The 12193-nt window shown below is 42.5% G+C and overlaps 1 protein-coding gene across 2 annotated transcripts; it reads right to left on the reverse strand.

Annotated features, from left to right (window-relative positions):
- Nucleotides 1-1183: 1183 nt before the first annotated feature.
- Nucleotides 1184-8176, reverse strand: prkab1a (protein kinase, AMP-activated, beta 1 non-catalytic subunit, a). Of its 2 annotated transcripts, none has more exons than XM_068705957.1 (8): nt 8087-8176; nt 6380-6562; nt 6104-6273; nt 5802-5895; nt 5325-5439; nt 5032-5165; nt 4615-4683; nt 1184-2985 (listed from the first exon to the last, which is right to left on the reverse strand). In XM_068705957.1, exons 2-8 carry the CDS (start codon nt 6527-6529, stop codon nt 2908-2910), a joined length of 810 nt encoding a protein of 269 aa, XP_068562058.1. In that variant the 5' UTR covers nt 6530-6562; nt 8087-8176; the 3' UTR covers nt 1184-2907. The 2 variants fall into 2 exon arrangements, with proteins under 2 accessions (XP_068562058.1, XP_068562057.1); XM_068705956.1 differs by having other exon boundaries at nt 6380-6628.
- Between the last annotated feature and the right edge of the window lie 4017 nt (nt 8177-12193).

Raw genomic sequence — 12193 nt, forward strand, 5'->3', positions numbered from 1 at the left:
TCTAGAGATAAACATGGGACCAGATGCAGACATGTTCCGCCATATGTACAGAGACATGGAAAATCCCAGACTTCAAGAGCAACCGTGATATGACAATATGATGAGCACTCAGAGGTCGGGGGCAAAGTGTACAAACACAATACTGTACAGAAGCTATGGAGGAGGAGGTGTCAGATTTAAGATAAGGAGCAATACAGGTAATAGGAAAAATGTATATATTCTTATTTCATTTTGGGGTGAACTGTCCCTGCATCATAGCCCATGCAGCTTTAAGTCTATGCGGTTTCAACACTGTCCCTACACTAAATAGCCGTTTTGTGTTAGTTAAATTGTGATAACATTACATTTTCTCTTCACATGCAGGTACTGTTTGAATCACAGCACTTGGGAGATGCATGTTTTGGGGTTTATTCTGTGTGTCCACCTGTAGACCTTTGTCTACATATGGGAGCATATCGGAACGAGACGAGATTTGTCTTTTTAACATGACTGTTATGAACATGCAGCGGCCCCTAATTCCTTGGGACTTGCCGTCATTCGTCTTTTTTAACAAATGTCACATCAGGGGTTATTCAGATCACCTATTGTGCAGGTTGTTGGTTCCGACTCCTAATTAAGAATTAAGAGCAGCTTGGTGCATTTCTCCTCTTGGCCAATCAGCATGAGACAGCACTCTGTAGGGCTACAGAGAGGTGGGGAACTGATGCTTCTTGCTATTGAGAATTTGTTCATTGACAGTTTGCTATATTTACTGTTTTTTTTCCTTTTATACTTATTTGTTACATGTTCAAAGTAAATAAATATGGAATAAAACATAATTGTTACTTTCTATTCATATTCATCAACATGAATCCCACTACTTTATGACTGAGTATAATTGCTAAACCTGTGTAAGATAAACATATTTGTTTTCATGGATGCTCCTCTCGTTCATCCTCATTCATGGCTCCTCAGAGGTCCCTCCTCGCTCCTCGGAGATGCCTCCTCGCTCCTCAGAGGTCCCTCCTCGCTCCTCGGAGATGCCTCCTCGCTCCTCAGAGATGCCTCCTCGCTCCTCAGAGCTTTGGGACGGCCGTCAATATGGCGGCGCAGAACAACTTCTGGTTCAAGCGAGGATCGGGGAGATGACATAAGAGACTTGAGATGTACCCACAGTGTGGTCAAAAACACAACAAACCGTATGTGACTTAGTAACTTAATCTTTAATACAAATATCTCTCAAACAAAAATGTACACACCAGCATGGTTCAAAGGGTCAACGACATTTCTGATTATTTGCACGTCTAGCATTTTCGCATCGATAAATTATCACCATGTTAGTTCTGAGTCCACAGACAGACAAACAAATGAAATCTTTACTGAGGAGACTGTCAGCCTCTACTGGTCTGTAGAACGGAAATAATTAACATCACGGTCTCATTTGATAACTGCAATGATACATTGATGTAAATAGAAACCACTGGCTTTTTAACTTAAAACACATTCCTGTCCTTCAGACTTCATGAAATACATACAGACCATTAACAGTACAAACATGAACAAATCTCACATACTTAAATAACAGTAGGACTCTGTCAAATGATCCTATTCTCGTCCCTTCATTGTAGTTCTTCAAGGTACTGTACGGACTGTCTCGTACCGACTCTTACTTCAGTCCAAATATCTTCAATATTCCATTTCCTGTTATGTCATTTTTATTCCCTCAACTGTCTGAAACTGACGCTGCTACTGAAGATTGGCAATGTTCCATGGCACAAATCGATGCCGCCATTTTCACTCAGCAGGCGGAAATCAACTGGTGTGACTGGAATGTATTTAAATTGTATAAAAGAAGGAAAAAAATGCTTTGTGATTCAGTGTGAAGACCAGTTTAGACGGGTCAGTGTTATTCTGCATTGTCGTGCTGCAAGTGTACATACACTGTATGCATATTCTACATTAAAAATAAACTTTTGTTCTCATAGTGCAAAGCTAATAAAGTTTCTCCAAAAAACACAAGCTGCTCTTGTCTAAATCTTGACCACAACACTGCAACTAACTAAATACACTTTTTGACAACAAAACCACTTCATAATCCAAAGTATAAAAAAACCCATTACGACGTATTCTCACTGATGATACTGCGTGTGCTTTGCCGTCATCGGTAAATATAACTCGACACGTTCTCAAGATTAACAGGCAAATGAGAACTACTGCAGTGCATTCACTCCTTCTTTCACATTCTCGATTCTCGCTGTTGTGTTGTCAATGACGCTCTGCAGCTACCTCACACATCCCAGGGCTTTCTGTCACATTTTCCCAGCATTTCCAGTAGGGCTGGGGCAAAATATTCAATGTCGTGATGCGAGACTAGATCTCGTGATGTGGCCCAAGTGTTGCCTTTTTTGTTTTTTTTCCTGGTTTTAAAGGCCGCATGGCTTTAACGTTTGCCTCGGCTCACTTAGTCGTTATATCCACATTACTGATCTCTAATCTCGTGCGTTTGATTTTTCTCCATAGTGCCCAGCCCTACTCATCACATTTCTGTTCGTATTGACCACAAACATGTGTCATAATGCCCAACCTCCATTATTACTGCCTATCTATGTCTACGAAGCAAAGACAGTGTTGTCGACACCTACAGAGGGCAACCAGTGAACAAATAAAAAGGCAGGTTGTGTAGGATTGGAATGACCGAGTGACATTTATCATCCCGGACAGATGTGCACAATAACTGGATATACAGTGTACAAAATATAATCTCCGAGCCATTATTAGCCTTAGCTTGATCTAGGATTCTCATCCAGGACCCCAGATTCACCTGCTGTCTCTATGTCTACGGAAAGAACAGGCGGAGCTGATATTTTGTACACTCAAGTGTGCAGTTTTTCTGACCGGATTAAAAAAAAAAAAAAAAAAAGTCTTCAATCAGATGGGCTTGTACAGCAACGTGGTGACGTACTTCTTCTTGTAGCGGTGTGTCGCGCTGAGCACCATCACTCCATCCTGTGACAGGAAAAAGACAACGTGGAGGAAAAATAAACTTCAACAAAAACAACTAATCCAAACAATGAAATGCATGCTTACAGCTGCATGGGGGCCGATGGGAACAATGTTATCAGTCGTCCCCATATGTCGGCACGCTGCAAAAGCGTAGAGATTAGTGGGAGGGGAGACCCACTAATCTCGACGAAGCGCTCCGCTCACTAATCCCCCCATCAACAATGACGCAATGTAACGTCTACCACTACTATGTTTTCATGGAGAGACTTGAGCTTCCGTTATACTTTCTGCAAAGATGGTCTGATGGCACATGAGCCGACGTGATCTTTTTATACACCCCTGCAAGTTTCTCTTCCCGGCAAACCGACATACTCAAAGTTCTCCATTGTCTCCGCCCATCTGCGGACGCATAGTTAGCAAAAACGGCAGTCCTGCGCAGAATCGATCACCAGTGATCGCAGCACAATCCACGCAAGTTAGATTTGATCCCGACTTGATCCTGACTTGCGCTAACCTCACGAGTTCCGCAGTTTTTGCTCTCCTCAGACTGCAAGACCCAGGGCATGATGGGAATCGCCTGGCTGTCACCTGATCGAAGAGCTGATTGGCTCGTAGTTTTGACCACAAACGCCACGTTTTGTAGAAAATCCAAATTTTTTGTATTGTGATCTTTAATGCTAGATTGTCTCCTCTAAAAACGTATTTTGTTTGGTTGATGATGACGACAGTAAAGGTTATTCATAGAGCACTTATCACGACCAACAGCAAAGTGTTTTACAAGGCAGACATAAAACGAAAAAAGGATAGCGTACAATGCAAAATGTATACTTTACAAATAAACGGAATCTGAACGTGGTCTGCAAGAATCTGAGAGGATGAAACTGTTCTGTGACTTCCTGTGTATTCTTTGAAGGCTGCTGGAAACTGTCCAACTGGACCGCAGTACTTTCGCCGTCACCCCTCTGCTGCTGCTGCCTGATCTCGTCCACTTTCCAGGCGAGGCGCAGCTCATCTCAAACGAGCCTAACGTTGGATGTGCGCGGTCGAGTGAAAACCCGCCACACGGAACCCCGGAGAAGGGACGCGTGTGACCTTGGTGCATGTAACCCGTGGGTTAGTTTTCAGTGCTTTAATTAATGGATCACTTTTAAAAAAGGTGCCATGAACGAGGTTAGGGGATCTCAACATGGTGACGGCTGAGACGGAAGCTCGCAGCTAACGGCGCAAATTACTGCAAAAGAGCCGACAGTGTTTGCCTGAGGGCTACATTAAGAGCTATGTGAGAAGGGGGAACTTGAACCTCCTGATATGTCAATAAGATAAGCTACACCTCTTTCAGCGTGCCGTTCTTCTTGTATGGGGGGGGGGGGGGGGCAGGCATGCGTCCTTCAGCTCTTCTTTTTAGCGGCCTTGTTATCATCGTCTGCATTCCATAGATACAATCTGCTGAGCAAGCCATGTGCAAGGCTGCTAACAGCTGCAGCTAGCTCACAGTTTCTACTCAAACGCCAACAAAGCTGGTCCTTTCACAAGTGTCGCCGCAGAGACGTTCTGTCACATGGCAGCAGCCACGTGGTGCTGGAAAAACTGACGCAAAGGTTTATGGTGCGACTCAGCCAGCTTGATTCTTACCTTAATGGAAAGAGCGTAGAGGTGGTTGAGCATGACATGGTTGGGTTCTGGGAGTAGTGCAGGGTCACACTGGATATGAAAAGAAACACAACGACAACAGGAGACTCTTTATCTTTGCTCAATATTCATGTTTTCATATTTCCACATTCCTATTACGTAGATCTTTGGATATGTTACTTCTTGTATTTTATGAATTTACTTTATCAACTAGTAGAGACGTTGTTTGATGGTTGACAAAAAGGTCTATGACAGGAACTTTGCTATTCAAGTGAATGTAAAAAAAACAACAAGGATGTAAAAAAAAAAAAAAAAAAAAAAAAAAAAAAAAGAGAACAAGAAGTTTATTTTTTCAGCAAAATCCACAATGGAAATACTTGTGATGAATGGGCCTCGTTTAACTGCATCACGAATACTTACAGAAATCCCAGTGTCTTTGTTGAGGATGACCTGCAGCAGGTGAGGTGGGAGGATGGGGGGAGACTTAATCTTCTCTTCCTGTTTAGGAACATATGTGTCCTGGTGATACGGCCCGGGAGGAGAGCTGGAGAGGTCTGATGGGGGGGGGGGGAGGACATGGTATATATTCAAATCACGTTTAATAATAGTGCCTTTTGACCAAAATATTTCAAAATAAAAAAGTAGTTCCATTCTGTACCAGTTTTGTGGCCGCACCTATCACAGAATCTGAGCAGCGGATGTCCAGCACTCACCTGACATGTCAGAGCACTTCTGCGAGTCCACCATGAGAGCGTCGAACACCTCGAAGTCCGTTTTCCTCACCTGGATGATGTTGTTGACCGTCCCGAGCTGACTGGTCACAACCGGCTGGGAGGAAACGTGAGCCGATCAAATTCACAACTAAAGCGCAGAAATATAAACCAGCCAGACGGTGGATATAATTTATACAATAAATAAGCGTTGTTTTAAGTTAACCAGCATTTTACAGGCAGGTTACAGGTGTCACGTTTACTGGACATGCGATAAACGATTTTTCAGAATTGTTACTTTAGTTCCACAGAGAAACAGGACCTTGTTATGTAACTTTGTATAACAGATGCAGTCTCCCTCAGATCGCGGCTCGCAGGCAGAATTAATAACAATCTACACCTGCTGCGGTCACATACTACTGGTATTACTAGAAACCAACTGCCTCACGAATCCGTTACGATTCATAATGTAATGCTGACCTCGGCTGGGTCGTGGGTCCACTGGCCGTCCACATAGAACTTGTACTGATGCTCCCCTTCTGGCAGATCAACGATGGCCACGAAGGTGTTCTGACTTTGACACAGATGACAAAGAGGAAACATTCGGCACACAAATTGAGTTAAAACAGTACGAGAAAGCACCAATTATCCAACCTTTAAAGAAAAACTAAAGGGACGACTTAAAGCAAACTGTTGACTAATGTCCCTGGTGAATAAATAACTAAAGGAAATGAACTAGTAACTAATATAGAATTATAACAGAGTTTAGGTCGCCCCTTCACCTTCGTATGAGAGGAATCTTGTTGACCCAGTTGTTGAAGGATCCGGAGAGGTAGACCTCCCTGCCATCTCCAGTCCAGCGAAAGACCGTTGGTCGGTCTAGAGTTGGCCCTTTGTCATCTACTTCCAAGTCTTGCTGCCAGGCGAGGAACTCCTCTTTCTCTGAGGGAGCCTAAAAACAGCCGCCAAGTAACCGCCATTAGTTCACCTCGTGCAAAAAACAGACACGACCAGGTCGGAAACACACGACCTGTCTCAGAGACGGCGGCACAACCTACCTTCATGTCATCGCCGTGAAAAATATCCGCATCCTCGGGGCTGTCCATCAGGATTTTTGGTCCCCCTCCGTCCTTGGTACCTCGGCTGTCCCTCCGCTGAGCCTTGTCCCCATGGCCCATGGCAGCCCTCTCGCTGCTTGTATTCCCCATGGCTGGGTCTTGTTGTAGGCTGGTACAAGGTCACTGTGAGGAAAAAAAAAAAAAGCCGTCCAGCAGCTCAGAAAAGACTGAGCTGAGAAGACTTTTTTTCTTTAAAAAAAAAACAGTAATTAATCATGAATAGCTGCTACCGGAGTGCTGGCGACACAAGTTGCTGTTTAAGACCTCATCCCTCAAATGAGAAAGATAAAAAAAAAAGTACACCTCAGGCGCTAACGCTCTTATCTAGAATGATTTACTATGTGCTTCAGCAGAATAAGTTAACTCAAACGTGCAGCAAATCACAAGCAGCCGCGGGTCGGAGCCACGGAGAACGACTTGACAGGCTTATGATTTGCTCCACTTCAGAGAGAGACACGGCTCTTTTTACAACACCACATCATCTGACAGCTGAGTTAAACACATTTTTTTATTTTTTTTTGCGGTGCACAATATGGCTCTATAAACATGTTCATAAAACAATCCCTGCAACTGGGAACTGAATAGCCGTGGACAGGTAATATTTCAACGCACCACCTGGGGGCCAAAATGATCATTGCATAAAATGATACCTTTTCTTTAAAAAGGGCCAATGTTTTGTTGGATAGTCTATTGACTACCTGTCCGATTTTTCACATTATTATTACTACATTTTCAGCTCTCAATAAGCAATCTGCACTGCCGGTTAAATAAGTACGCAATGGTAACATAACCTTGACAAAAAAAAGTGGGCTGATATGGCATTTACAGCAATGGATCACCTATTCTCAGGATGTTTAAAGCCGGTGTGAATCCAGTTCCACGTCTCTGTGTACCGAGATGAAACCAACGACCAGAGGTGACGTTAAAAACCTCTGTCAAAGTTGTTTAAAACTGCAAAGTAAAGGGTAATAATAATAATTTCCTGTCAGTGTCTGGTCATAACAGAAAGTATCAACAGTTTACAGCGAGATTTTATATTATAATGACTTGGGTAGTAACCAATATAAGTCGATATTCCTGAGTTTTGTTTTTACTGCATTAGGTTACTGTTGATGATGGGAGTTTGAGTTCTTTTCCACTGCATCATTATCACGGTTGTGAGTAAAGTGACGTTTTAAGCACTCGTCATGGTCATCTGGTAATATTAGTTAGTGTGATGACAATTTAAACCGGATAGTATGCAGCTCATAAATAACTGTTATAAGCACTGCGGTGCTACAGACGACTTCATGTCAAATTGACAAACGTTAACTGCAAACATGTTGACGTTAGCCACCGGGCTAACGTTACGTTAGCTCATGTTTAAACCTCACCTTGCAAGAAAATAAGCGCCATTACTATCTATTGTAGAGTTATAGATGGAACCGGCAGGTAGCGTTTGAGCCAATAGTACCCGAGTAAGAGGTAACCTTACCGTTACACGGTGTACTGAAGCTAACGCTAGTTAGCAGCTAGCCTCGGTGTGCTGCGTAGCCGGTTGAACGTCCTCAGAACTCAAACTGTGCTACTGGCTGCTACATAGAAGTGACAGCGCCTCAAACACTGAACGCACTGACTGTAAATACAGACATTGGTGTTGCTTTTTACCTGACAAGCGTGTGCCGTCGTAGGCGTCCGTGTTAGCTCATCTGACCCATTTCTTAAGGGGAGAAAACAAAACATTTGGTCACGCTAAACAAACCCGCCCCCCAGTTCGCGCACGCGCAGTAGAGCAGCCATTAAAATAGGGTACACTTGATTAAAAACTACCAAATAATCACACAATATAGCATAATACCCCCCACCCCCTTGCACTTATTGTTGTTTAAATAATACATGTATGTGTCAGTGTTAGCATTTTGTCATCATGATACTATTTTAAAGGCCACAGCCCTCTGTGATGTAATTTTATGTTTTCAACACTAGATGGAAGCGTGAGCACAGTGACAATGTACAGTATGAAAATACTCATCTGTCTGTCGTGAGCTGATAAAAGGGTGAGCCTTACTTTCTAATGTAGGTTACATTACAATTTTATTCTTCTGTAAAAACTGATGTACTTTAAGGGATGTGTACAAAATGCAACCACTATAAATAGTGTATATCTTAATTAATCAGGTGGCCTGTGCAACACTTTCTAAAAAATTGGGAACAACAAAGAATTGAAAAATTGTCAATACAGGTAGATATTTTTTGGGGGGGTGGGACATCAGAATATATAGTCATAGGGAGATAAAGACATTGACAGAGGCTGTACATACGCATGAATAAGTGTATATTAGGTAGACTTACATATAGCATATTACACCGTGCATCATTAGTAATGAGAAAAGATAATGTCATATTAGGTTGTGCAGTTCTTAATGTCAGGCCACTGATTCATGATGGCGGCAGTACCTTCGGCTGAATCTAGGTTACTGATAAAAAAAAGAAAGAAAACACTATACAGCTTTGTGCCATTCTTGACATTTACCACCAGATGGTTCGGGTATGAATCACATGCAGTGAGGGAGAGAGACTCTCCATTCACGCAAAAGGTCTTCAAGTGACCTTTGATCTACGATGGTCCAGCTGTAACAATGCCTTTTTATAAGTTACCTTCAAAACTTCAAGGCCCCACTTTGTCTCCTGTGAGCTCTAATGATGCTTAAAATACTCCACTCCATGGAGATGAGATGATGCAGCACATCGCTAATTCTTAAGGCAGCCCAATCTGATCCTAAATCAGTGCCAAACGTCATGCAGCTGCTGTAGTCACATTTGCCCTGAGCAGTGTTGTTGTGCCAAAATGTCCCCTGTTTGTCAATGTTCTTATTTTGTATCATTTAACGTTTTTTTCCTGCACAAAATGAGGCGCTAAATAGATGAAGAAAAGAAAATGTGTCCAGCAGGGATGTGTGAACTGAAGGGAGGTTAGATTCCACTGCACCATTTAAAAAACAGAAGAATCTACATGTGGCAAGGCCCTATTATCTACAATGTCGCAGCAAACGCAGCCCTGAATTGTGGGCATGCAGTCACAGTTGAATGCAGTACACAGATTTCAGTCTACACCGGGTGAATTACAGGGATTTCATGTTTCCCTCCACAGCCTTCACGCCTCGTAATAACAAGCTTATTTTGTCGGTTTCTTTTCAGATGGCTTCTCATCTGCGAGGAAATATTATTGAGACATGTGAACGCATGAAGACCGTTATTGTGTGATGAAAATAATTGATGTGTGCATGTTTTTGTGCAGATAGAGCAGAGGAGGAATACGTGCCACACAGCACTTTAATTGGAGCATTTCAGTATTTCATTAAATTAGTTGGGTTTTTTTCATGGGAGGTATTTGCACATCAAACCGGTGCATTGGAATGCATCATTTAAGTCCAGTGCTCTTGCTCCGCATCACAATTTTGTAATCATGCTAACATTTCGGTCCCCTCTCAACACTTTTTTGTCAAGAGCACTTATCAAATGAATCCTAAAAAAGCCAGGTCTGTTAGACGGCCGTCCTGAAACCAGACGGCTGTGGATGTAATTGGCAGCACGACAGCCGAGGAGACTGAGTGGGCTCCAAGGAAGAAGTTGGCCTGGCTGGTTGGAGGTGGGCTGTGATGTCTTCGCCTGCGAGCGGAGGCAGATCTAAAAATGGATCTGAGAGATGGTGTGGCGTGCTGTTAGTTTTGAGTTGTGTTGCAAATCAGTTGGCAGACAAGGACTGAGGCTGGAGGGGGTTAACCCTGATCCCTGATCATCTCGTGATTTCAAAAGCCATCTTTTGTTGTGTGCAATCCAATGTTTTTCTCTCTCTTCCTGTCTGTCTGTTAAACTTCCTTATTCAAATTTCATTATCATCATTATAAGATATTTAGAATTTCCTTTTTCATACTAACACCTTCAATGTCCACTTGGATAGAATTTCCCCCCAAAGCCAAAACTCCAGAAGCTAAAGCCCAAACTGGGAGCGCTCATCAGAAATCCTCCATTGGCCAACAGACCTACCGATGAACTCCGCGGTGTGAGTGATGGGCTGACATTTTGCCGCGGCTCAATTCTGGCGCCCTTTCCCCAGAGCCGTGACCACACTGCCGCTGTTGTTTACCACTACTCATCCATGCTGAGTGAAGCCATCACACAGCAGCAGCCGCAGCACCTCAGCCAGCAGCTGGCCCTGATAGGTTCTCTGTAGGACAAGCCAGATAACCTTTTATACTGAGTTGCTCTGGATTACACAAGGGGGGGTGGAGTTACTCACAAAGTCACACTTGTTGCTTTGGCACTCTTACAGACTCACAATCGTTGCATGATGCAAAACACTTTTATGAAACACTGAATATAAACCTGTTTGTTTAAAGCGCTGAAATTTAAACATTATGGAAAAAAGTTATTATCCCCAAATATTCCATGAAAACCAATAACAATATTGTCTGACTTCCCTGTTTGTAGCTAAGGCTCATTGGTTCCTACCAAAATAAAATCTAATAAACATAATCAAAAAAGGCTCAGTCAGTTTCTAAAATTGTGGGCACTGCAGTTTAAGCGTTAATCAAACAATAGTTCATTTTGTATTTCTTGTGGACTATTTTTTGAGGCGGATTAATACACGTTCAGTGTTCTCCGGAGTATTTATAGCAGCAAAGCAATGTATGTTTGACTGATATAAAAACTACAGTGCCCATGTTCATAGTAATGCTGGAACAGGTCAACTAGTGCAACACTGTGCCTCTTTGCTGTGTTTATGGCACAGAGGGTTAAGCTTCATCACAATTTGGACAATACTTGTTCGGATCAATTGATTGTTGGTTTTGGTCTCGTAATTGCAATTTATTCACAATAAGAAAAATAAGGAATATTGCCAGCCTCAACCTTTAGGTAAAATTCTGAAAACCTGGCATATCTACTGTATGTCAGGAATATCAAAACATCTCTTTCATTTTGTCTGTGAGTTTCACACTTCTTGCTTCACAACTTGATCAGTGAAATGGTTTTACACCTTGTCAAGATTTACTATGGTCTACTAGAATTTGAAATGAACTGCAACAACATTGCTGAATGGATGGTTCCTGACACCTCCATCAAACTGAGTTTGAGTGCAGCTGAATTACATCTCTGTGTAAAACTCTGTTGTACACAATATAAGAACTGCCTTTTCTTTTGATGCAATCAATACCCCTCAGGTTAAAGCTGTCCAAGGTTGAATTTCAATCTTTTATCAAAGAAAGAGCTGTCTTTAAACCTTGTCATAGCATGTGCAAGCAAGTCTAAAATGGATTGTGAAAGTGGATTTCAAGGTGCACTGTAAAAAGATGTTTTCAGAAATGTCTGTATTCGAAACAAAAAAAAAACTATAAAGCTGCACTCAATAAAGTGCAGATCTCTGAGAGTTGTGTCTTCAGCGACCACTGCTGCATTGTGGGATTGAATGAATTCAACCCACAATTGGCTAACCCCCCCCCCCCCCCCCCCGTTTATACTCTGATGGGCTGTAAGGGATTGTAAAACACACTTTATTCAAACTCAAAAACAATCAGTCAATCGTCTCAAAGTTGACTATAAGACATTTCAAGTGACTTACAAGTAGCAATGTACTCAGCGGTGTGAGTGACAGCAACCACAAGAGGTCCTTGAGTAACTGGCCACCCAAAGTATTCAGCAGTTTGCTGCAGCAGAATGGAAGATTAGAGATGGACAGACACAGAGGCACACACTCACACACACACGAACGATCGC

Source organism: Cebidichthys violaceus, unplaced genomic scaffold (assembly GCF_023349555.1).
Source record: "Cebidichthys violaceus isolate CVI_PGR_0920_01 unplaced genomic scaffold, fCebVio1.0.p SCAF_12, whole genome shotgun sequence".
Taxonomy (NCBI): Eukaryota; Metazoa; Chordata; class Actinopteri; order Perciformes; family Stichaeidae; genus Cebidichthys; species Cebidichthys violaceus.

Excerpts from the sequence above, each read along its gene's own strand:
- prkab1a (XM_068705957.1), bottom strand. The coding sequence starts at position 6,529 with ATGGGGAATACAAGCAGCGAGAGGGCTGCCATGGGCCATGGGGACAAG. Across the intron at positions 6,274-6,379 it reads TTCACGGCGATGACATGAAG|GCTCCCTCAGAGAAAGAGGA; the intron begins GTAGGTTGTGCC and ends GGCTGTTTTTAG. Across the intron at positions 5,166-5,324 it reads GAAGTGCTCTGACATGTCAG|ACCTCTCCAGCTCTCCTCCC; the intron begins GTGAGTGCTGGA and ends CCCCCCCATCAG.